A 26,252-nucleotide genomic window follows, 5' to 3' on the forward strand; every position below is an offset into this window, starting at 1 on the left:
TTATGCAAGAGAATAAATGGGAAAATCCAATTAAAGGACCCAAACTCAAAGTCACAGGTTTGACTCTACCTCACAAAACTGGTGAATGAACATACTTAGAGTTTCATTGAAAATAAAATGCTTAAAGGCCTTTAAAAAAAGGATTCCCTGCATTAAGAAACTTTCCAAAATAACCAAGAAACTTCTAGTCTTGATTGTATCCAATAATAGAGTTTCTACTGTATCTAATTGTTTGCCCCCATTTTATATTAATTCAGAAAATATTTATTAAGAGCCTTCTATGTGCCAACCACTTCTAACCATTTGGGATACATCAGTGGAAAACAAAGTAACTAACTAACTAACTAACTAACTAACTAACTAACTAACTAACTAACAGCCAGCATTGTTGCCTTTGTGGAGCTCACATTTTAGGCTGACAGGAACAGTACCTTATGTGCTGATATTGCCAGGGACTTATGGTCCTTTCATAAAGAAAGGTATTGAAGAAAATGTTTGTTGGATTGAATTTGTGGCCAGTTTTCTTACTTCCAGCCTTGTCTGTCTGTCTGCCTTTCTATCTATCTATCTATCTATCTATCTATCTATCTATCTATCCATCCATCCATCCATCCATCCATCCATCCATCCATCCATCCATCCATCCATGATAGGTTATAAAAACAGTATGTAGCATAGAGTTGCCAAGATGATTCACAGACTCAGCTAGTTTACTTATTAAAAAAGACTTTTTGGATTCTATCTGAATTCCTTTGAAACTCAATTTAAACTCCTTTTCTTTCTCAAGATACCTGTTGTTCACTTCGTGCTATCAACAGAGTAGAATTATACATGCAGAAGAAAACCACCAACTACAAATCACCAATGCAACTTTCCAAGTACTTCCTTAAAGAGTTTCAAATGTTCTCTATCTATGGCCCATTCGAAAAAAAGAAAATTGTATTAGAAACTAAGCTATGGAACACAAGCCATTTGAACTCCTTCTGGATAGTGTCTAAAGGGGAACATAAATCTCTAGAGGCAGCCCGTTATTTTATTTCCTTCTTTTGATTATGCCTTGAAAATCTCCAGGCCAAGGACTCTGGGACCTCCTTGTCTTCTATCATCAGTGGAGTTCTCTGGCCTGGATGCACAAGATTATGATACAATGGCCAGGGAGACAATGGATGCTTGATAACTATATATAGGAATTCTGGGCTTGGTTGTCATGGAAGCAAATGGGAAAACAAACGCCTAATCCTGAAAATAAGGCTGAGGCCAAACTTGAAGGAAACACACACTGAAAACTTCCTGTCATTCTGATGAGTAAAAACAAAATCTTGAAATATGATCAGGGAATAGATGAGAATAAAAATAAAACTGAACAAAAAATTAAGTCTCCAAAATGACAAAAACACAGCAAAAAATGGATAAGCTTCTCTTTTTGAGATTAGTGTCCCATTATTCTTAAATTCATTGAAAGCGTCTCTCAAAGGTCTGTTTTGCCTAAAGCTTTATGTTCTCACTCTCTTTATATTTTGGGAGAATCCAGGCAATTCTCACCTAAGACAAAAAGGATTCTTGGACTTGTATCCACTAGGTCTTATATTGGGGACAAGCCCATTTGTCTCTCCATATTTTATTTTCCAGTGGCGCCTGCAACCACGCAGTAAACAAAATCAGAACGAATCTTTGACTCATTTCTCTCTTTCGTTCTACACAGCTGATGAGTGAAAAAGCCCCACTGGTTTAACCTACTGAAAAGCTTACTTTCTAATCCACGTGTTGTTCCACTCCCCTGCTTTTGTTCAGGCCCTCGTGGTTGCTTCGTGAACTTCCACTGCACATCGTTTCTAACTGGTTTTCTATTTTCAAGTTTCTTCTCCCCTAAGGTTCCTTTCTTTTCTAAAAGCAAATATGGTCATGTCATTCACCCTTTCTTACAGGAAAAAGCTCAAGCTCCAAACCCTGGTGCTCCGGATCTCCATCGTCCCAGACCCATCCTCACTCCACACCCACACTCTTCCCACGCTGTGCTGACTGCGTAACATTCACTTTCACTCTGTGTGTGTGTGTGTGTGTGTGTGTGTGTGTGTGTGTGTGTGTTTCACTGCATCTTTGCACATTTTTGCAATGCCTTTCTTCTACTTTTCAGCCTGGCAAACTCTTATCATCTTTCAAAACCGAACTCAGTTCAAATTTACCATCACTATGAAGACCTTCCTTGATCTTTCTAGATGTACTAATCAGTGCCCCCTCCTCCCTGCCCCCAGGATCTCACAGTAGTGCTCATCATGCTGCATTGGGATTAATTTATTTTACCTCTATCAGACTGCAATCTCTGAAAGTAGGATATCCATCCATCTATCCATCTGTAATTTTTTAAGTTTACATCCCCCAGATCTTAGCTCAATGCCTGGCCCCAAACAGGTGCTCAATAAAGGTATTACAAAGATGCAAAAAGAGTTCAAACTGAAAAAAAGTGCTCTGGAAAACTCACATTTAAAAAGAAAATCCAATTAGCCAAATGTCCCTCTCTCTTTGGACACTGAGGTTAATAAAGCATTCCCACTGAAACACTGACCCACTTTTACTGAAGCAAGCTGGGTCTTTTTTAATTACCTGGAGAATGGCTTCTGGAACATTTGAGAATCTGAATGGAATAAATTCATAATCAGTGGCCACTCTAAGAAGCCAAAAGCATAATTTCTCATTTTGACCTTAAATCAGCTATAAGTCTAACCTCCGAAACAGATGAGATCAGGCATCTGGGAGCAAGTTCAGACATTTCCCCATGTCTCTCTCTCTCCTATTCTGTGCCCTTTGGTAAGAACAGGTATAATAGGTACCATGAGAAGGTATTTATGGGTTACTTTCAGATATTTAGCGCTCTATTTTCATTGCATAAAATGTTTTACCAATTTTCCTTAGTCAGGAATGCACTCTCACCCCCGATATATAGTTTACAGACTATCCATTCTGCAGAAAGACTTGTGGCAGCTTAGAAAAGCAGAGATGGCTTCATGTCACCCAGTGAGTCAATGGAGAAATAGGAACATAACCCGGGGCGCCTGCATGCCCCAGTTTCAAAAACATGTCCCTTTTCTGCCATAGTCATTGGCAAACATTGTAGGTATTCTTTTTGCACTCAACAGTGTTTGGAACTCAAAGTGTGTGTTCTTAAAAATCCTCCTTGGAACAGGCTGGATATCTGTAGAGAAACGAATGAATGTTGGTGAAGGAGGCTTTTTCTAACATTTTTTAGAGGAAACTCTGGGTGGCATCTGCCATTGTTAATTGAGAAGCTCTTACAATACCAAATGCATAATTCACCTGTGACTCTTTTGAATTGCACGATGAGAAAGTAATGTTCCCTGCTGTTCGTTTAGATGTATAGATGTCTTTACCACACTGAAAATCCAATGAAAAATGTTGAGTACAAAAGCCTCTTTTATATCAGTGACTTGGCCTCGACCAGGGAGAGCTTGCTAGCAACTTCAGATGGTATTTGGAGCTCACAGGCCACAGTGCTTCCTCCTCAAGACCCAACCAGAGAGGAGATGCCTACAGACTTCAAGGAGTAAGTCACAATGTATGGCTCACTAGGAACAGTGTAGTGAGAGCCCAGATAGGGAACCACTGTAGAGATTTCTTAAAAGATTAGATAATCCAGAGGAAGGAATATATCTAAATGTAAGCACATATATTTGGATACACATAGAAGCTCTAAGTGATAACATGGAAACCAGGTGAGAAAGGTGATGGCTGATATAGAATGAGAATGAACAGCCACACTTCAAAGCTGAGTTATTCTAAAATTGTCCCCCAGCAGCAAGAGTCTCTGAACCAACAAATCCTACTGGGTTCCTTACCCTTTTTTCTTTTCTTTTCACCTATTCTCATGCAGTGTAAGAAAATCCTGGCTCTGGGTTAAGCTATATTTTTAATCACCATTAAAGCGGTAGGTTCTTCTTTTAGGATATAGCTCTTTCGCTTACTCCGAACTCACCTCAGGAGTGCTGCTCAGTGATGCTGGGCTCAGGTGTAGAGTGTAAGCCTCCACGAAGCCAGAGGGATCCAGTAGCGAGACCCAGGTTCACCTTTTGCTGCCTTGGCCAGGTCTATACCTAGCAATCGTGTCAGGTACTTTTTACAAAGTCACTCACTGATCTTCACCACGAACGTATGAAATGGGAAATACGAATTCCCATTGTACAGATGGGGAAACCAAGGGAGCAACACAAAAACAGGCAATTTCTCAGCTACCCAGAGCACGCACATGAGCCTCCTTCTAACCCTGTGGAGACTCTCTGTTAAGCGGACCTCCGGTTCCTCATTTGTAAAATAGAGACAATACCACTGGCAATTTCCCAGGGTGCTGTGGAGAGTACAGGATGCTGTGGAGAGTACAGGAGACCAGGATGTGAAGTACAGTGCCTGGCATATATGGAATGCGTTAAGGGCCTCAATTCCACAACTAATAAAGTCTACATCATAAAACCTTGCACTGAATTAAAAATTGCCTTTTAGTGTTTATGTTTTCTACAGATGAAAGAATCTGGTTTTCTTAGTTGGATTGCAAGACAGAGTGGCATGGGCTTCTCCTACACTACTCTGAACAGTTGTAACGAACGTTCCTCCCAGCTCCGGGCATGCGGTAGGTGCTCAGCAGTTTGTTTTTGGCTGATTCATTCTGGGCAAAGCCAACTGCACTGCTACTTCTGGCAACGACCTGCCGGCGTAGGTGGAGACGGCTGCAATGGAGAGGGGACTGACTGTGGGGTCTGGATTCAGCTCAAAGGCAGGGCTCAACCTGAATAATACCATAGACGCAATGATTCACCCCCATTTTTTTGGATAACAATGGCCACAAATCAACTTGCTATAAAAAGGCTTGTCAGAGCAAATTTAATTCCCAAACTTTACAGGTTTTCCTGGCAAACATTCTGGGGTTTATTTCCTTTTAATTTTTTTTTTTTTTTCAAAGTCATCTCCAGCTTTGAGTGAAGTCCTTGGGTATCCTACTGACATGTGTGGCGACCATCCCCATCATCACTGATCCTCTCCCAAACCACCCAACCTGACACTGTCCTTTCCTCCCCTTTCCTTTGTTCTCTTTCTCCTCATAGCACTTCTTGTCACCTGATCTATAGAAGATATATATTGGTTGATTGGTTCTCTCCACTCCCTATGAGGGATTTTGTCTCAAACTTCTCAGCTTGCATGAACTTTTGGGTTTTTATTTCATGACTGGTGAGGGCGTTTAAACTTTCTTGGAAAGGCAAAGCTGGGCATGAAGAATTCTGCCAACACGCAATATGAAAAACTTTAGGGTCTGTGCCTTAGACCTGCCATCGTGCATCTACGTGTCTCAGACTTTTAAGTGTCATGGCCACTGTGTAGCACCATAAACATTAACACTTTAAGACTAAATTCATTCCCTTCAATAACTTATTTGAGTGCCCATGGCATGCAAGGTGATCTGCCATGCTCTGGGAACCCAAAAATAAAATGATAGCCTCTGCCTTCAAGAAGCTGATGATCTTGGGGGAGATAGAAAGATAAGAGTTCCAGCAGAGTATGATCAGTGCTATGACACCGAAGAGAGCTCAAAAGTCTGTAGGAGCAAAAAGGAGCCCCTCGGCCAGACAGGAAGAGTTAGGAAAGGTTCTGGGGGATACGAGATTCAAGTTTTCGAGGATAAGTAGGAATTAGCCAAGTGAATGGAATAATGAGGAAGGGCAAAAATAAGTGCAGAAGGGCATTCCAGGAAGAAGGAATGGCAAGACCGGGAGTGTGAGACAGCAAGGTTCTATTAAAACAGGGCATCAGCATGGCTGCGTGACCCCAGAGAGAAATGTGGGGCCTGATAACAGCTTTCTCTGCTGAGCTGGGAATTTGTTATTCTGAAGGCAAAGTAGACAGCCACTGGAGGTTTTTAAGCAAGAACCAGGTGAGATAGAGGCCTCACATTTTTACCTATTCTGTGTCTATAAATTGCACCCATAACCTTAACCAACTCTCTCTCAGACGGGAAAGGCAGCTCAGTATAAATGCATTCCCACTGTGAGAAAAACCAACTAGCAGCACATTCCCCATTGATAATGGAATATCAGCAGCCTACGATTTCATACTTCGTCTTGCTAAGTAGAAAACACCAATGTAGTATATTTTTCCTCTGGATTTGCTAGCAGGTTGGAATCGTTCATTTGAAATTCAGTTCCCACTGTTTCTTTTGAATGCACTACACTTACATCTGGAATAGATTATGGCCCCACCTAGGGGAAGAAAGGGTGGAAACTCTGTAGGCTACCTTGTCTACTCCCTACCAATCCTTCACATGCAAAAAAAAAAAAAAAAAAAAAAAAAAATCAAGGAAGCATAGGAAGCCAAGTGGTAGGTCCACATGCTGGCAAACACCAAAAATGTATAGGCATCAGCCAAGATCCTGTGCTGTTTTCCAAATACAGGGTCTCAGCAACATCCACAAGGTTTCTGTATCTGTATTTTACTCCTTAGCATTCACATACATGTGTCAAACCAAGGACACTTAACACGTATTTCTTGGGCTTTAGACTCAACTCAATGGCCAAAATACTTTTTTGTAAAGCGATTCAATATTCTTCTGGATTCATTAGCTTTTTATTAATGGTTTGTTTAATCACGACAAATGTTTTATCTACTGTGTATGATGTATTTGACGGACACAAAGATCGCCCAATCTCTCATATTTCAAGAGATCTTAGGCTGTCAGGGGAGATGACTACAACACACACAAAATGAGTGAATGCTCAAAGAAAAGAGCAAATATCCACAGGTATCTCTATCTATTGTTAGCAGAGTTGCTAGAAGACAATGGGACTCTAGAGTCAGAAAAAAAATTCAAATCTTGATTTACTGCTTTAAATTATTATAATGACTATTTACAGGATACAACTAACTTTTACATTAATAGGACATCTACTCTGGGAAGGAAGTGGCCCTGTGCCAGGAGTTTAGAATATAAAGATGAACAGGAGAAAAACCCTAATGAGCTTCCTTTCTGGTAATACTATGAAGTTGGCAGAATGGACATGTCCCCAAGAGAGGTAGGGCACGGCACCACAGTGTTTCAGAGGGAGAGCTGACTTACATCAGGGGGACATCATAAGAAACATCATGGAAGTGAATGGATCTGCATGTGGCTTTCAAGGACAGGTAGGGTCTGGACATGTGGAAACAGAGTAAAGGAGGGGCAGCTGGAGGATGGGCATGGAGAATGTTGAGTGGGAATTTTTTCGACAAGCCATATAAAGCTGTTAAAGATTCTTGATTAGGAGAAAGATATGTCTCTTAAGCTTGCTTAGAGAGCCAAAGGAGGAGTTTGCAGATGGGATGGATGTGGTAATGGATCAGATGAGAGATGGAGACGGGAAGGAAGTGGGGTGAATGTGAGAGGAAGGAGATGGAAACGACAGGACTGAGTCGGCAACTGCCTGGCCGATGGAAGGTGGGTCCAAGAAGACCTGAAGATGCAGAGGTTTCCAGCTGGGTTCCATAAACCCTGACTGAGGGGCAAGTCTGGGAGGAAGGTACTGAGTTGCATTTTAGAACCTTTTAGGTAAAGGCTGAGTGAGACCTCAGGTGGACGGAAAAGAGGGTCTGGGCTTAACCTGAAAGGTTAAGGCTGGAGACCAAGATTTTGGCAGCGTCATTAGAAGAGTGAGCATTGACTCCATCTGTTTGTGAAGGCGGAGATGGCAGAGGAGAAGACTGAGGACCAGACCATGGTCTATATGATAGCAGCTAGAGAAAAGTGGGGAAAACAGGGTAAAGCAAAGGTATTACCAGAGAGGCTAGAAGAGAGCCTGAAACACACAGAAGGCTCAAAACCAAGGGCAAAGAATTTCCCTGGGGAGAAGATCAGCAGTTTTAAATAAATGCCATGGGGGGGGGGCGGGGAGGGAGGAGAAGGACAAGGCAGGAGGAGAAGCCATGGTCTTGTTTGTCTGGAGTCGCTGTCAGGCCTTGTGAAAGCCATTAAAATGGTGGGGGGCCAGTCACATTGCAAGGGATTCCAGAGGGGTGAGGGAGAAAAAGGAGGCGGCAGGAGGTGTAAACAAGCAAGGAATGACTCCTTCCTAGACAGCACGTCACTGGGGTTCACCAATAGGAGACCATACCATCGGAGTGGTTTCAACAATAAAATGCTGACGGCAGAACACAGATTCCTAGCAGTCTGAGAAAAGAATGAATGGTAAGGAAATATGTTAGGATACTAGTTCTTTTAAGAGATTTGGAGGGTAAGACTGCAATTGCAGGAATAAAACTGCAGAAGGTCCTATCTGAGAAATGGTTCAAATATTTAAAACATAGAGCACTTCCTGGGGCTCACATAGCCCCCTTTTTAAAAGACCTCCCAAGAGAAAAATAACACATCTAAGAATGCAGGTGTAGGGGAACAGCGTGACATAGGAGACAGAGTGTGGGAGTCAGGCTAATGTGCACCGTAAGCCCAGCTCTGCCAGGTGGTAACTGTGTCCTTTCTTAAGCCTATTTTCCTCTTCTTCTTTGCAGGACATTTGGTCCTATCCAAAACATCCACTGAGACACTTGGTCCATGCCAAAATGTTCTTGATATTTGGTCCTGTTCAAAATGTCCATGGAGACATTTGGTTCATGCCAAAAAGTCCTTGATATTTAAATCCTGCTCTTCCGCAAGATTCAAACCCTGACTCATCTACCTAACCTCATGTGCCATGACCAGCTAGGCTACCCAGGCTAGAAGGATTATTGGCAATACAGCCACAACACAATTACTGGGCCAATAACACATGATAGTATTTTTCATGTATTAACCCTTTAAACCAAAAGTATAAACATAATGGACTATTTGAACCTAGGGGCATTTTCTAAGTGCAGACAATTTGAATAGGACCAGAGTTCAAGGAACTTTTGTCATGACCAAATATATCAGTGGGCATTTTTGGACAGGACCAAATAAATGTCTGCTTATCATTTCCTCCCCTCCAAAACAGTAGGGAGCTAGTCATGAAAGTTCCTGTCTCATGAGATTGTTGCGTGGATTAAATGAAACAAGATGATGTTTGTAAAGTACTCACTCAGAAGATACTCAGTAAAAGTTATTAATTTAAAATGTATATTGCTTAATGCCAATAACAATAATAATGATGTCTGACACTGGGGCTTCTCCACGCCTTACCTCAGCCTGTTACGGCATCGAGTGCTAAGGAGTTTCATGTGTGGGTGGTTTTAATTAAGCCCCAAAGTTCAAATAAGTTTAGATGAACAGGGCTCCAGATTAAGTCTCTCTTTCCAAACAATGCATGATTTTACACTCCCAAGAAACAGCTTATGACATAAAGAGAGTTCATTCAGCTTCCAAGGCGAGATATGAAATTTCCTTCCTTTTCGATTAAAAAAAAGAGAAAATCCTCATCAACCTCTGATTGATGACAAATTATCATAAACTGACAAGAAATTTGCTTCCACTATGCTACTTTAATAACATCTAATATTTCTACAGTAATTTAGAATATGAAAGCATTTCTGTATGTTACCTCATTTGATCCTTGATATAACCACCCCAATAAAATAGGCATCATTACTATTTTACATATTAGAAATTGAGGCTCAGAGAAGGGAAATGATGCCTCTTAGCACGCTCACGTGCAATACGGACACTGTCAGGACCTCTGCCTAAGGCGGCACAGGCTGGGCGTTTCATGGCCTATGAGATGTGGGTGGTATTTCCTGGATTTGGGCCTGTAGCCGACAGCTGCTCTTACGCCCCACCTCAAACGCAGGGATTCAACATCCCTGTGCAGATTATTAAGGAAAGACGATCTATACAGAGAACCGTGTTTGAAAAAATCATTTGTCCCTAATTTTTTCACTGGCTCTAGTTATATGAACACGGTTCCTCCTAGTGTTTGCTCAATCAGAATGAACCTAATGACATACAGGAAGTCATGCCTGGTGCCAGTACTACAGCACGACTCCAAAATTCCACTGGGGAAAAAAAAAAGGTTTCAAGTTGAGGAAGAGGTTCCCTGGAAGATTTGGATGCTTCTCCTGAGTGGGAGTGTCTGAGGGAAGCCACCACCACCAGAATCCTGGGGCAGGGCTCGGAAGGGCTGCTTGTATCATCAAATGTTGCAGACTTGTCAATAACCCTGACTCCCCTTCCAGATACAGAAGTCCAGGGGGCACGAGAGCTGCTCCACCTGGTCTGCAAGGAGAGTCTGGAGCTGTGGGGCTGGGCTGGTCTCAGCACTTCTTAACTTTACATGGCTCTAGATGGCCAGCTCAAGGAGAGTCACCTCCGTTTATTGGGATTATGATGATTAGTATAAAAGCAACTGCCAGTTTGCTGAGTACATTATAGATTAAAAACTTGTTTCTCATACATTGTTTTTGCCATCTCTTAATTTTGAAGATGGTAAATAAATCAATAAGTACATAAAACATAAACCTGGACTTGGTTTGCACAGAACCACCATCCCTCCATCTTATAGTTCTCAAACTCTTTCCTACTCTGGTGATACATAGTGGGTGGACATCTCTGTACTCACTATCCTTCCTCAGCACACTGAGGGATGTAGATAATATCTCAGAAAATTAGGAGTATAGCGAAAAGTACTATAAATCTTTTTGTCAAAAGCTATAAGGGTAGAGGTACATAATAATGAAACCACTGGAAAAAGAATAAAGAAAAAAAATAAATCTTTTTCTATTTTCCCCAAACATCAAACTTTAGTTTTTAAAGAGTAATTTTTTTTTCCATTTACCCATTATGTAGATAACATAACCAAGATGCTAAAGTATATTGTGGATGTATTAGTAGAAATAATCTTATTTTATTGTTAACATAACAATATGGAGAACTTACTGATTTTAATGTGTTAGCTGGGAATTTTACTTACACTTTCCTGTCTGCCTTTGATTTAGTTATCATGATTATTGTTTGTTCTAATAGACATGTTGGTGACATTATTCTTGCTTGCATGCAAGGTGGATGTGGATTTCTTCATCTTTCCTTCTCCGTATTCCTAATTAAAAACTTACCCATGGGCAAAATTTTGAAATACTGTAAAATTGGAATAACAGAGAAATTGCAACTCACAAGTACAATAATTTGTGATTGCTATAGCTATTAACTATCTAACACCTCACTCTGTTTCTTTGCTATTAGCTTTGGGGCAGGCAGGATAGACTTAAGCGATTTGTAACTCTTAACATATCAGTTTGACTCCATTTCTGCCTCTTTCATTCAAGAAGGTACCTTGGAATACTTCCAAGTAAACTGATGTTATAGAGGGATGAACCTGAATACGCTCAAATTTATTTTTAAAAGTAAATCAGATTTGTGGTTAACAAAGATAACTTTGAAAACAGATTTAAAAAGCTTGAGAATAGAGTCAGGAAGACTAGCCAAAATCAGAAGAAGTACAGAATGACCGTTATTCAAGGTTGGGGTCTGGCAGGTTGGAAAGCAGAAGGACAAGGGAGTTCGAGCCACAAGGATGCTAGAGAAAGCCCCTCTGAAACAGCCAACCATAGGGTCTGGTCTGGGTTGGGTAGAAAAGCATTGGGTAGTGTCAAAGAGAATTTAAGAGCCTGATATGCTGCAGATGGAACAGTTATGGTGAATTCAGCCACAGATGAATGGTGGTTGGAGTACAATCGGGAAGAGGTAAATCTCTACCTGAAGAGTCTGAGTCTGTGTTAGGTCACTATCACGGAATCTAGTGTATTGGCATTACAGAGCATGACGGTCATTGCTGGAGTGAAAAGGCAGGCTGCAAGCCTGACACTGAGTTCATCAAAGAAGGAAAAAGAACATTCTGGAAGATAAGGAGAAGAAAATAAGCAGAGAACAAGTATTTGAAAAGGGACTGATCAATGAAGGAAGCAGGAGTATTCTCAAGAGGTCGCAGAAGGCAAGGAATGTGCTCACTCCTCTTCCTGGCTGCCTGGAAGAAGAGGGACTAGTCACTCTGGGTGCATACAGTTGGAAGGGATATGTCATTGCCAGTACGGGGAAAGGCCAGAGTTAGTTAACTGGGGGAGGGAGGTGTGATCAAGCAGATGTGCAAGGGTACAGAGCAGCAAATCAGGCTATCCACATAGCCCATTCCCCTGGCCTTTTCCAAGTATCGTGCGGCACCACTGAGCTCGCAATCACTAAAATTCCCAGGCTTTTTCACACATAAACTATTGTTTTGTAAGTTCTCCTCATGTGTGGTTGATTTTGCGGCCCCAATCCAAATCAAGAAATATTTACCGAATGGCCTGCCAAGTACTAGGGATCTGAAACAGTTCTTGACCTCAGAGAGCACACAGTTTCACTGTGGAGACAGATACAATAACTGACAATTAGAAGACGATTTGGCAGTCTAGTAACAGAAGTAGATACAAGGGTCAGAAGCCACCCAACCTACTTCGTATTTATCCCCTTGCAAAATCTCATTTTCAGCTCATTACTCTGAACAGTCTAGACAGTCTGTAATCTCGATTTTGTCATTGACTTATAGACCATTTGCCAATATTTCAAATGTATTAAGTCTGAAGTAGTAGCAAAAGTGACTTAAGTTAATTTTTAGGAGATGAGTGAGGCTTAAAATGTAATAAATTAGTGAATTTTTGATTGGTGAAAACCTCGAAGGCCTTATGTAATTCTTAGAATCTCATCTTAAATACATATATCACATACACACAAAAATACTTGCAGCCTTTAAGTACTCAATACTTATTCGAAAGGGACTTGTTTTTGCTGAGCTGTGGACCCTCATATTTTTAAACTACAATGAGTCAAAAGGTGAGAGAACCTTTCAAGTGAGAGCAAATACATGAAAAAAAAAGTTTGTATATCATGGTCTCGGTTTTGGAAAAGAAATTAAATAAAGCAGAACCCGTTTGCATGCGCATAAAAAACATCTAGATGACTCTATAGCACATTGTTAATAGATATTAGTTTGGGTTCTGAGAAAGAGAGGCTGGCATTGAGTGGCCCTTACATTTCATGTTATGTATTACCATAAAGCTGTTCTTTAATCAAGAGTGGGTATTACTTTTGTAAGTAGAAGGAAAACCTATGTAGGTATCTCAAAAGGGCATAACTATCCACCATAACTATTTTTTACACTCATTCTTGAAGATCTATAGATGCTAGTTTAGTGCACTTAGAGTTCAAAAGCACCCCCCACTTCCAAAGGGAATAGGGACCTCGCTGCCGTTCTTCCTTGTTCAGACAGAGCTTCTTAACAAGTTTAAAGACCTCTTACTAAGTACCCCAGTGGTCTGACTCTACTTCTCCTCACCTCCCCAACTGTCCTCTCACCACCTTCCCTGCACACTCACCACTCTAGCCAGACGGGTACTCTCAGGATCCCTTCCTCTGTGCATCTGCTCACTTTTGATGCTCCTCTCCCCCAAAATGGACTTCCTTCTGCCTAAAAAAATCCTACTCACCGTCAAAGCCCAGCCTGAGCCCCACCTGAGCCCTGCCTCTTCCAAGAAGCCCTCTGGGACTCGTAAGTCTTTCTTTTCTCCATGGCTTCAGCTATCAAAATCCAAATGCACAATTCCACAGCTCATTCTATTCTGCTCTTTCAACTTAACATTATCTGTATATCTATTAATTTAAGTTCTAAATATCCATCCATAATAAACTTGGTTTGGGTCTCAGTTTCCTTCTCTATTAAATAAGACTAATAATTTGTACCTCCTATTCATTAGATATACTAATTCAGATGATAAATTTAAGGCAGTCAGCAGATTTTTTTTTTAAAAAAAGATGATTAATTTTATCACTTAGGAATTCAAGAGACATGCAGCATCCTTATAATAAACCAGAATGGATGACTTTTAATCTAGTCAAGGGGAAAAAAATAACTAGCAATGCTAAAAAAATATAAAGGACTAGATTAACGGTTTAGAAGATCCCGCATTGCTTGATGAGGCTATCACTGCCGCTTTGGTGGAAGGCTCACAGTGCATGAAAATACAAAATGACATAAGGAGGGTGGCTTTCACGAGTCATCTAAGAGTATTTTGTGTCCCTGAGGAAACTAAAGAACCTAGCCCTGGAATGACTTCTCAAAGAACAGTGTCCTGGTAAATAAAACCTTAGCTGCGCCCTGCACTCTCAGCCAAACACCTCTTTGGGGTTGAGCTTGATGACTCCAAAACTGCTTGCAAAGTAGAAGAGCCCTGTAACAGGAACACCTCCCTTTCTGGGCATAAACAGCAAGGAACTGAATCCAGCAAAAAGCAAGCAGATCCTCCTACCTGAACTTCTCATGTCACTTGGGCCATTCTTTATTTATCTCCCCATTTTTAACCACCGCCGCTGGGATTTTTCCATGGGATATTATTTAGGATTACCAATGAGTTAACAGGAAAATGTGTACATCATTTGGACATGTTTTCTTGGGCCACACCATTGAAACTCATAAGATTTGTTTTTAAAAATACATAATAGTTGTTTTTAAAGGTTATTTCTGGCATCTTCTCATCTCCACGCTTTAAAAAGAAATTCCTTTTCACGTACTCATCTTGCCCAGGACATACCCTCTTCTCTAGCAAGGCTGGCCAGGACTTGTACCTCTCAATCACAGCTCACTCACACTAGTTTTCCTAAATCCAATACCCTTCTTTCTGCTTGTGTAAAACCCTCTAGTGCAGAACAGTACTTGAAAGAGAGGAAAGGGCCTATGAATCATAAAAAGTCTCAAGAGAGTTGGAAGAATTTTATATCAAATATCATTAAGCTAAAATATCTAGCTCTAGTTCCAGGAAAAGAAAATTCAAGGGGGGTAATGAGAAGACAAGGGAAAATTCTTTGAAAAAAGAACCAAGATTAGTCATTTTAGATGATGTGACTAACAATCAAATATATTTTCTGCTAAAGAATAAAGCAGATTTCTTCTTTCCTTTAGCTACCTATCATAACCAAGGTTCTGGAGGAATTAAGACAATCTCCAACCAAGAGGCGGAAAAGTCAGATGTTAAATTATGAAGCAAACTCTAGTGTTGCTAGAAACTAGCTCTGAATGAGTTTGGTAGTATATGCTTATATTTCTGATGAACAAATGTTTTTCTTGGCATGGGAAGAGGGAGATGGTTAGTCGACTAAGTTTCCGGGACATGGAAAGCTTACACTTGAAATGTTTTTTAATCCTTGGCACACGAAACTGTGGCTAATTCAAAAAGTCCCAGAAATCTCAGGCAGGTGGATTTCTTGGGAAGGATATACAACGAGATATTCAACTTCAGGGTGGTGAGAATTTTGGAGGCTTCTTATTTGCCGTTCAGGTCAAGTTCTAATAATTTAACCTCTGAAGACTTCTGCACCACTGAAGTTATAAAAATCTTTAAGTCTTTATAGCAGAAATGCCATTCTTCATAATAAGCATGGAAATAAACTGCAGATCACATTTCGATGCAGAAAGCCTGACATTGAAAAGGGAAGGTTTGTGTTCTCTGGTCAGATAATTCTGAGCCCAGCAGAACCTATTAAACGTCATGGCCAAGCCATTAAAATTATGCCTTGTGTCCCATGTGCTATTAACGATGTAAATCTCTGTACTTCACAACTATTCGCTCAAGAGTCTCCATTTCAGTATTGTTATTTTAAAAGAAATCACCTCTTCTTTCTTTCACCCCGAGAGAAATCTGATTGCAATTGGAACCTGTGTGGAAGGTCTGATGCCCTAGCAACTAATTGGATCTTCTTAAAGGTTGAATTTTATGTCTGACCTATTTAGAAATCTGAAAAGCTTCTCTCTGAAAAGCAGGCATCTCAGATTTTAATTTTTAAGTGTCAAGTATTGCTGAAGTCAAGGTTAAATGAATTGATAGTTTGGCGCGAGACCCAACTTAAAGTCTTAGAGAGGTTTTTCTTTTAAGCTTAAATGTTATTCACATGTAGTGTTTTTAAAGCATTATCTAATACCCTACATTTCACATATAAAATAAAATATATATTTAGGTCAGGTTACATTTTAAGTGACATCTAGGGGCAGTCCACATGTTCTATATAAAGGTCTATAAGAACATTTATTAAAGACTGGATTAATTTCATGGGTATTACTGTCATTTTTTCCTCTAATCATCGATGACAAAGGTCAGTGACACAATGCCCATGGGCCAAATCTGGCTTCCCCTTTGTTTCCGTACATAAAGTTTTATTGGAACACAGCCATGCTCATTTGTTTACATATTGTTTATGGCTGCTTTCACATTGCAATGGCACTGTTGTGTAGCTGTAACTCAGACTGTATGGCCAACGAAGTTGAAAATATTTTCTATCTGGCCCTTGACAGAAAAGGTTTTCCAATCCTTGATTTATGGTTTACAGAAACTGACCAGTATAAATCTCATAAAATAGGTCTTCACTAATATATTATGTTAAAATCCCAGTGGGTCAAATTTTCAGGTGGAATAGAAAATGTCATTAATCTATGAGTTTTGTCATTCAGCTTCACACTATAGCTTCTCTGAATGTGGATTTAACTGTATGCAAACACTGTAAGTTTTTTGACAAAGACACAGAGAACTCCACTCCAACGTGTACGATTGTGTGCCTTTGCTCCAAGGAGGGGCTCTGCCACCAAGTGACCACACGGGTAATGCCATCTCTCCAGCTCCACTACACTTTCTGTCTCCTTCTGAGGGCCGGAAAGACTTACATCCTGTCTCAACCTTCAGTTCCCCACCTCTCCAGAAGGTCTTGTTATACAGGGAACAATGACAACGTCTAAAATGTTCTTTGTCACGAAAGACCTCTTCCTCTGGGAAGAATGATGTGTCAGAAGATTTCTGTGAGAGTGGTCCCTAAGGTTTCATCTTTGGATTGCTTACCTTTGACCTTGCCTCTGAAATAGAAATGAAATAAACTTACCCTTGTACAATTTGGTTTCTTGCATTTAGACGTGTTAGGAGGCTCAGTACAACTGACTGAAATAAAAATTGTGATGTCTCCAAGAAATCACTGGTTAGACAAAAGAAGTCAGAATTTAGTTAAGTACCTACCTAACTGCCACCATTGGAAATGGGAAAGAACCCATAGCATATCCACAAGTACAAAGAAAGCATTGTGATCAGCAATAGAAGAGTAATCAGAATAGGGTTGGGACCATTAAAAGTTGGTCTTTAGAGAATGTGAAAGTCAGAGATTCATAGGGAGGAGCAGACAAGGAGGAAGTCCTTCTGCACTCCCAGCAGAGCTCACTCAAAGGTACAGGAGTAGAAATAAAGGAAGTTAGATGCTGGAAACATTAGTAATTGTCAGCAAGGCCATTCTGGAATGGGGGAAGGGTGGCTAAATGGTGAACTCTGAATGCCAGGCAGAGGACTTTGATTTCGATATGACAATAAGAAGTGTCTGTGGTTCTTTGATGAGAGTATCTTGATAAAAATCGTGTTTGTATCAAATATTATTCTAGAGTTTATAATAGAAAAGCCAACTGAAAAGTTATATCAGAAAATCTTTTACTAGGGAAAAAAATCACAAAGCTCCTTATAATACTTTTCTATTAATTCATAATAGCAAAACCTTTTCTGCTGGGTGGACTATATTGAGATCTATATTATAAAGGGAAGGACGTTGCAACCAAGAGTTCTGGTGTTTTCCCTGAGTTGCTAACCAGAGCCTGGATGAAAAAGCTATGTTCCCTCATTCACCCTATTTGTTTCGTGGCTGGTTTTAGTGTTTCATTTTTGTTTTAAACATATCACAGTAGCTATTTCCTAAAGCAGACAATTCCATACAACATAACTAGGTAGAAGAAATAAAATTATTCTCTGTAGGGGAAATGTGAGGGAGTAAAAAGATGGGATGTCACCACTGGCCTGACTTCTTACAAATGATACAGCTGGTAAACGATAAGTGGGTAGTTACTTACCCACTGCCCATGCATTGGGTAGCTTCTCAGACCTAAACAAATCTCATAACTAAACTAGGCTGTTCGAGTTTCGTTGTTATTTTATAGATGTGTATGTATGTGTATTTTTCTGTACTGAAAGCAGAGACTTGGAAAAAGCCTGATGAAACCCAGTCCTGTATTTCATACGGCAGGAGAAGGAGCCCAGTAAACACAAACATAGCAGAGCACTTCCTTTTGCTGACAAGCTTATGATTTCCCCATAACGCATTGTTTAGAATAGCAATTACGTGTCATTTCCCATTATCCTATACACAGAACCAACACCACACAGCCGTGTCTTTTCTTTCCAACAACCGCTTGTGAAGAATATATAGGGGATTCACGTGCCGATGAAACCTGTCAAGACTGACAGCCCAGAAGAGCCTAAGAGCTCTGTTTATGCACAGAACAGGTGTGTGGCCAGGCAGCTGGGGCGAACTCTCCCCTCCACCTTCTCATTTCAACCGTCTCAGCTTCCCGCCCTTACAGCGCTTCCCTCTGGGTTGGGAGGGACAGCAGCTTTGCAAGAACCTTCTCCCTTGGGCTGTTTCCTTCCGACAGAGAAGACTGGCTCGCTCTCAAGATGGCAAGCGTCTGACCACTGTGAAGAGCACCGAGCATGTCAACTCGTTTTATTCATATCCCTCGCTAGGGAATCAGAAAGCCAAGGACACGCTAGTGATTTCCCTGGTTTTATGGACCTCAACTCCCCCCAGGCCTGCAACACATTTTTGGTTCTTGTGTTCTCAGTGTCCTGGCATCTGCGGTGTGGGAAACCGTAACCGAGAGCCGATAGCCCCACAGCTTCTCCCTATTAAAATGTGCAATTGGATTTCACATGCATGTTTCAAACACCATTCAAGGCGTGATTTACAGGCTACTGTCTAGCCCCACAGCTGTTTTTTTTATCCCCCAGACTTAGCCATTTCTAGGAATCTACCCCTTGGCTCCCTAGTACATAGTCTTCTCATTTTTGACCTCCTCCATCATTCTTGAGCATCCCAAACTATGCAAGAAAGACTTATAGAAAGGATTCAAGAAAATCTTTATGGAATGAATAAACTATTAATTATTTTTTTCTGTAGAATTATTCATTCATGATAATAACCCATTCGATGCCTTCTTTCTGGTTCGCCTACTCTCTAATCAAATTATTTTTTTCAAATCAAATTAAATGAATTACTTCTGGCCCACCGATATCAGTTATTTATTTATGTTAAAAACAGCACAGGTCCAATGACTTCTGCATGGGCCACCCAGGGCTTTCACAGTATGTTCTGTCTTTAGAAGAAATAAACCCCCCACTTTTATATATTGGAAGTTATCTTGCCATGCCTGAATAAAGGCAGGCTCTGTTATGTAGAGAGTTACTCAATATTATACATCATCATGTTTCTGTGACCACCCTCCCCATGGTCCTAACATAGTCTAGCTTCCACGAATCTGAAATTAGCTCCAAAAAGGTTGGGCCTCAGGCTTAGGGTTGTGATTAGTTCAGATGTAGTTACTGATGGTATCTTCTAAATATTTGATTTCAAGCTGTTTGGGGGATAAAATGGTATTGGTACAGTATTTGTTTCTGATTTTTCCATGCATAATAGGCAGAGACTATGGACTCAGGAAACTGGTTGACCTTAACTCTTCTTAGCCTATGCAGAGGAAGGTAATCCATGCAGTGGGTTGTCTGTGGGATTCCCTTGTTATATGACTGAGACTCACCTTTCAAGTGATAAGGACAAAGGAAAAAGAGGGTATGACAATGAGAAATGTCCCAGGTAAAAACTCTTTGCTGAAAATGGTGTTTAGATGGATCGATTTCACTCAAATGGCTCCATAGTTATAGCTTCTATTTCAGATGAAAGCAATTAATTAAAAATCATGTCCATAAAGATCTAACGACTTATATCAAATTATATTTTGCCCTTTTTGGTAACATACCAATCTTTTCCAATGCTAAGAATCTCAAGGGGCAATGGGGGACATTTTCTGTACTGTTTCACTTGTACATCTCCCCTCCCACCCCTCGCCACCCCCCCACACAAACACACACCTGGCCCCTCGCTCTGAGACTCTTTAAATTTTCCTGGAAAACAACAACAACAACAACAACAACAACAACAACAACACCACACTGGCTTCCACCTACATTTTAAACTACCACACAACAGTTACAGAGATAGCATGCTCATTTCGTCACAAGCCACATTCATAACAAGCCTGCTTTGTTAAACAGAAGTCCTTTAAGACAGGAATACTAGTAAGTAGCTATTGTGTTTAGCACAGTGTTTAATGATTTGCAAAGGAAAGGCCACAGAGCTCTACGGCTCAGTAAAGGCCACAGAGCTCTACAGCTCAGGACTTACCTTTCCTTTGTCTCTTACACTTTTCTTACAGACTTCATGAATAAAGATTACTCATTTACTCTCTTGATAATCTGATAATCAGACCATGTCGACATGTTGGCCTGTCAGAACTTCAGATTACCTGAAGAGTCTATATTTTTAAAATCTTACATTAAAAATAACCCCAAATTCATGCTTGTTATAAACTATCCCAAAGGCCAGAATTTCAATCAAAGTATGAAAATCACAGAAACAAAATGAACACTTGTTAAAAATATCTCCTATGTGTCAGATGTTGTATTAGGTATTCTCATCAATGTACCTTTTCTCATTAATCTCTCAACTTAATGGGTCGAAATAGTTATTTTTATCCAAATTTATATGTGAGCTTAGGAAAAAAGATTGCCCAAGAAAACACAACTGGCATTGAGGGAACTAAGAGTCGAAGTCAAGCCTTTGTTCCCGAGAGCCCATGAACTTTCTTTCTGTCCACCGAGCTCCTCCCAGGAACGTAATAGTGGACCTTGGGAAACAGCTTGTTCTCTGACTGGGAAGTATTCAAGCTGGTGGTAGATAACTGGTTACTACAGATCCTGCAGAAGGGATTCAGGCATTAGAGGGGCATGGAAGAGAGCAGCTGTGAGGTCTTCTACATCTCTCAGAATCTATAGACTTCTTCCTCTCCTGAGCACCTGATTCTGCACTCACCTGAGGTGAGCTGAGTAATCAAAAACACTTCTGTTTCTTGGTGTGATCAAAACAATAAATCATTCCTTTGCTCATTATGCCATACCTGCGATGATCTCCCCCTCTCTCCCTCTCTCTCTCTTTCCCCTCCTTTCCACCTCCTACCCTACCCTACTGCTTTGCTTAGATTGCCGTGACTTCCTAGACTTCCTGTACTTCTTCTGAGGCATCAAAGCTGGACAGTTAAACCCTCTTCCCAACTGACGCTTTCTCAACATCCTTCAGCTATACAAAATCGCCGCATTACCCCTAAATTATCTTGTACCCCAATCAGACACATTTGTCCAACCCATTTACCCTTTCATTCCTACTCTGAATTCTGGTTGTTAATTTATATATCTCAAAACCCAAACACTTCACCACACACATATTTTAGGACAGGACAGGATAGAAATGAGTAAATATAAACAAAGAAATACATCTGTCTGTATTCCATCTGCTTTCTTGCTCACAGCCCCAGTGGAAGAATCCAACACTAACCCATCACATGCATCGTGATCTTGGCACTAGCAATGCTCACATGAGTTGCCACCAGACGCTCACTGAGTTCACAACACCTTCCAACTTCAATTTCTATACTGTTTCAACCTTTTCACGCTTCTTCCTTCACTTGAACCGCCATGTTTTTGTGTAAGATTTTCCTCTAGAAAGAATGATTGGCAGTTAATCCCAGCCCACCTCAATCTTAAGTGGTTAATTCTGGCTCAGGAGCCCATTTTTACCATTGGAGTCTTCTACTTCTTCGGTCGGGGTAGCTTTTGGGGAGGAGTGGTGGGTATGTGAGGGGAGAAGGCTGACAATTCGTGGCCTGGGGAGGGTCAGGGCTTTTCCGTGGACCTTGAGGGAGTGTTCCTTCAACTGGCTGATTGTCATGGTGGAAAATGAGCACCAAGAACACTTGTAGGCATGTTCACCTGGAAGAAGATGGTGGCAAGGGGCAGACAAGGAAAAAGAGGGAAGGAGGGTATAAGGTGGGGTAGAAAACAAAATAACATAATTAATTCACTCTGCAGAAGTGCTTTTCAAGCTCCAGGGTCTAAGAACCCTCACAGACCAACCACCCTCCCATTCCCACAACCCTAGCACTCCTTTGGGACTGAAACTCTTCGAGGAGCTCCATAATCAACGACCTGGTTTCTTTTCATTTCATGCTCTACTTACATGGAGGAGCCTATGGGTTGTTCCCCCATAGGGAGTGACACCAAATGCCTACAACACCTCCATCAGAAAGGCTTTGCAATCGCTTCCTCCCTCTCCATACTAGAAACGGCCATGTCACTTTTCATTCAAGGTGGTCTTTATATCACCCACAAAAAAAATAGTACGCTTAATTCTTATTCCGAGGGTCTATCAGTGGCTTTCCAGCAGTCACTCTGTGCACAGTTTATCGTCCTGATCTCATTCTTTACTTCTTTGCTGACTTTTCACCTCCTTGATTCCACGCATCTCATAGTGGGTTCGCTTTGTGGGGGGGGAGGCAGTTCACAAACCTCAGCATAAAAATCCATTTCTCTATGTTATCAATAGTACAGAAATGGGTAAAAGTAAGTCATTTTTTTTAACTGAGAGAGTTGTATATGTATAAATGTGTGTGATCTCTGATTTCTTCAATAAACAAGACATTTAAGTAAAAATAAGTATTTTTCTTTAAATTACTTTTATATCACTGAAATACAGCACAAATCCCTATGATTAAATTAGAGTACGATTTACCTTTGCCTTAAATTGGCTTTTCAGTTAATTGCATTTTTAAGGAGCAAAGGTGTGAAATGGCCATGTTATATTGGTGGACTGACATACGCCGATACAATCAACTCAGAAAGCAATTTTGCTTTTTATAACAACAGGCTTAGGATGGTCCTGCTTGCAATGCTGTAATTCCACTTCTGAGAGTTTATATTAAATAAATACCTTTTAATACAAAGAAAGCTTTATTTAGAAATAAACATTTATTTGGACTCAAAAAAGATACAAAACAACTGAAACTTCCAACCATAGGGAAATGATTTAGTAAACGTGGGCCTATCTTCTTGATGAATTATCATTCCCTAAAATGAATTCTAAAATATTTTTAAGAACATAGAAAAATAAAATACTGATACTCAGAAAAACACATAGGAAGGCATAATATATTAATATTAAATTATAATCGCAACTGTTAAAAATAATCATACAGTAAATAGTTGAGAGAAAATATTATCAAATGTCGAGTGGTCTTTAGATAAGATTATCTACGACTATTTCTTTCATTTTCAATTTTTCTCTAATAAACATGTATTTTTAAAATTTATTTTTAAGGCAAAACTTAAAAACCCGAGAGAGGACAGAGATGGGAGTAGAGGAATAAGAGAAGGATCTTAAGTCACGAAAGCTCCGCAGGTCCATGACAATGAACTGACATCTCCAGCTCACTAAACAAAGCGGGAACTGGAAGGTAAAGCTCTACTCTTGTTCTCTTGTTTCATCCGGCCGAGATGGTTACTTTCCTGCCACTAAATGGTTTTACATGTGAAGTGAGCCCAGCATCTCAAGTTCTGCTTTAAGCCTGCTTTTCACCACTGATGACCCCCAGAGCTTGCGTTTCTAAGAAAATCTTGAAACCAACCTTGATTTACACAACATGCTACAGCCCACGGCAGAAAGGAAGTTCAAAGAAGTCAGGAAATCCAAACAGAACACACCTGTCTGTTGTCCCCTCAACCCTACTTAGGAGTTACAGGATAATGCTGGACCATGAATAACAGGCTTTACTAATATCATATATATATAATATTGTATATAACACTGCTGCTCTTCTGATCTCATTTTTCAGTTTTTTAATGCAAGCCTAGATGTATGAACTTTGTTTAGTGGTTTGAGGTAGCCCAACTCGAGAGAGAATTCTAATCCAGGATATCTGGTTAGTCGACATGACTTTTCATCCTTTAAAATAAAATCTAATAAACCATCTGGGACAGAAAAGATGAGTCAAGAGTCCTTTGGAAAATGTACTAGCTTCTCCAAGCCGAGCCACTGTCAGTGGCTAAGAACCATGTCATGGACACTACGGTTCCAAGGTGTGCAGAGACTGAATCACAATGTTCTCGTTCTCTGTCTCTTCTCTCTCTCTCTCTCTCTCTCTCTGTCTGTCTCTGTCTCTCTGGATGCTTCCTTCTCTCCAACCAGTGAGCACAGAAAGCCAGTCTGTCAGTCAGCTCTAAAAACATACACTTTAACTCAGTGCCCTGGAGCCAGTGTGCAGCCTCTGGCACTTTTTTAAAACCCTTCCTACAGTCCAAATCAGTTACCAAATTCCCACTGGTTAAAGTGCTTTTGACAAGGCTGAGGCTTATGGGGAAAACTCACTAGGATGGTTTCCTAGCTGAAGAATTTACAATATACAGTTAGAAAAGAGTGGCTTGAACCCTGAAGCCTCTCGCTCCATGGACTTTAATGGAATTTTCCTGAAGATATAAAAATACTAACAGGTACAGAAAAGCTCATTTGGCTAATCCCTTGTCCCATCCCCCACCCCCAGCGGGGCTTAAGGCATCTGGAAGATTTCAGTAGTTTTTACTCCATTAAGCTAGTTCAACAGGACCCAACACTCAGGAGCTAGCAAAAAGAAAAGATCACATTTCCACAGGGAATGAGGAGATGGTTAAAGTGAAGGACTCAGGTTCTGGGTGGTTTTTATAACCATACAAAGGAAGCTCATAAATGAGACTGAAGAATTCTACTTGGCTGCAAAATTTAAAGCTAGAATTCTAAACACCTTAGCTGAGGAAATTCAAGGAGGAGATCTTATTTCTTAAAAGAATCTCTGACACTATAGACAGGTATTCTGAGCCTTCATTTCCCCAATTTCCCTTTGGTTTGATGTAAGTTCCTCTATGGTTGTCAAAAACCTCGGAGAGCCACAGGCTGCTGTTGAGTTAGGCTTCTGAGAACAACTGAGAAGTCACGGAAAAGCTTCCAGACCCCTCCTCTCCTTCTACCTTTCCTATATTATACCTCTTTCTTGCTTGGCTGAGTTCTGAAGAGCTACCTGTGGGCACCCTCTATCATATGCAAGGTAGCGAAGGGCAGAAAAAAAGAGAGAGGCTGCATCTTGTCAGTGATAAAGATGTGTTTGCTCTGGAGTCAAATTTTTAGTGAATGGACTCTATGGCTTTGAGCAGGTCACTTCATTCTGAGTCTCTGCATCTCTATCTGAAACCGAGGGTGACAACAACACCTATCCGTTGGGATCGTCATTGTGATTAAACGAGATGATGAATGTAACATGCTTAGCACAAAGCCTGGTAGGTAAGGGATGTTCATGAGGCAAGTATGATGAGACACACTGACAGAAGGATAGAGATCAGCACAGCTCCTGGACGTTCATGACCCAAAGTCACTTCTTATCCTGTGTTTCAAAATGTATCTAAGGCATCTCCTGAGAAATCCTGAGTTCTCTTTGCCCATTTGAACTTCTCAAGATTATAATGTTATTTTAGTTGGGAATTATCGTCGGTGGATGTCACAATTTTTGCATTTCCATTAGAAAGGCTGGAGAATTTAGAGATTTCTCTAACAAACAAAAGCTGTTAGTAGCATGAATCTGTTAGTAGGCACCTGTTAGCAGCATGAATCAACCATGACATGGGTAACAGGGGCTTAGCGTTATTTTGGCTTTGGGTGATCCTTTAATTTTTCTATATTAGATTACAATAAAACTAAACACGCCACCATCAAGAATACTTCTCAGGTCTGGTGCAAAAGGCTTTTAAAATTTCACTGGATTTCAAACTCAGACAACTTAGCATCATGAACACCGACTCACCAGCATGAGCTTTGAGTATGTGTGTTTTCAGCCGGCTGTTATAGGAGGACTTGAAGGAGCAGATTTTGCATCGGAATGGTTTATGGTGTCCATGGTGGGTTTGCATATGACGATCCAAACTTGAAATAGAAGGAAAGAAGAATGACAGGATTAAAAACTGCACACAACATGGTCTCATTTCCCTTTTCTAGAAATGCCATTTCTAAACTGTTCAAAGTCATTGTTACTTTCCAGTGATGGTGCTTACCAAAAAGAAGAAAGAAAAGGAAAGAGTTGTACCTACTCTAATAAGAGAGGAAACTAAAGGAAGGATGAGAAGAATGCTTGAGTGGGAAAAGGTTTTAAAATGGTTAACTACCTGCAATAGGCTGTCTGTTTCCAGGCTTTGTAGATATGCACCTGTGTTTAAAGGAAGTCACAAGATCCGAAGGTCGTCATACCCCTGATAAA

General features: G+C 40.5%; 1 protein-coding gene across 11 annotated transcripts in view; it reads right to left on the reverse strand.

Moving 5' to 3' along the window:
* ZNF462 (zinc finger protein 462) overlaps positions 1-26,252 on the reverse strand; it is a 132,471-nt gene that overhangs the window by 39,685 nt on the left and 66,534 nt on the right. For 10 of the 11 annotated variants that reach the window (XR_001595045.2, XR_004950095.1, XR_004950096.1 and 7 more), the window contains exons 6-7: positions 25,803-25,921; positions 21,721-21,912 (exon numbers count right to left, since the gene is read on the reverse strand). Coding sequence is in view for 7 of the 11 variants with exons in the window: in XM_016129992.2 (XP_015985478.2) it covers positions 21,721-21,912; positions 25,803-25,921 (311 nt within the window). In the remaining 4 variants the exon portion in view is untranslated. Of the gene's footprint in view, positions 1-21,720; positions 21,913-25,802; positions 25,922-26,252 lie in introns of those variants that run through there. The other variant, XR_004950097.1, reaches the window with a different exon arrangement.

This window comes from Rousettus aegyptiacus, unplaced genomic scaffold (assembly GCF_014176215.1).
Source record: "Rousettus aegyptiacus isolate mRouAeg1 unplaced genomic scaffold, mRouAeg1.p scaffold_m13_p_3, whole genome shotgun sequence".
Classification (NCBI taxonomy): domain Eukaryota; kingdom Metazoa; phylum Chordata; class Mammalia; order Chiroptera; family Pteropodidae; genus Rousettus; species Rousettus aegyptiacus.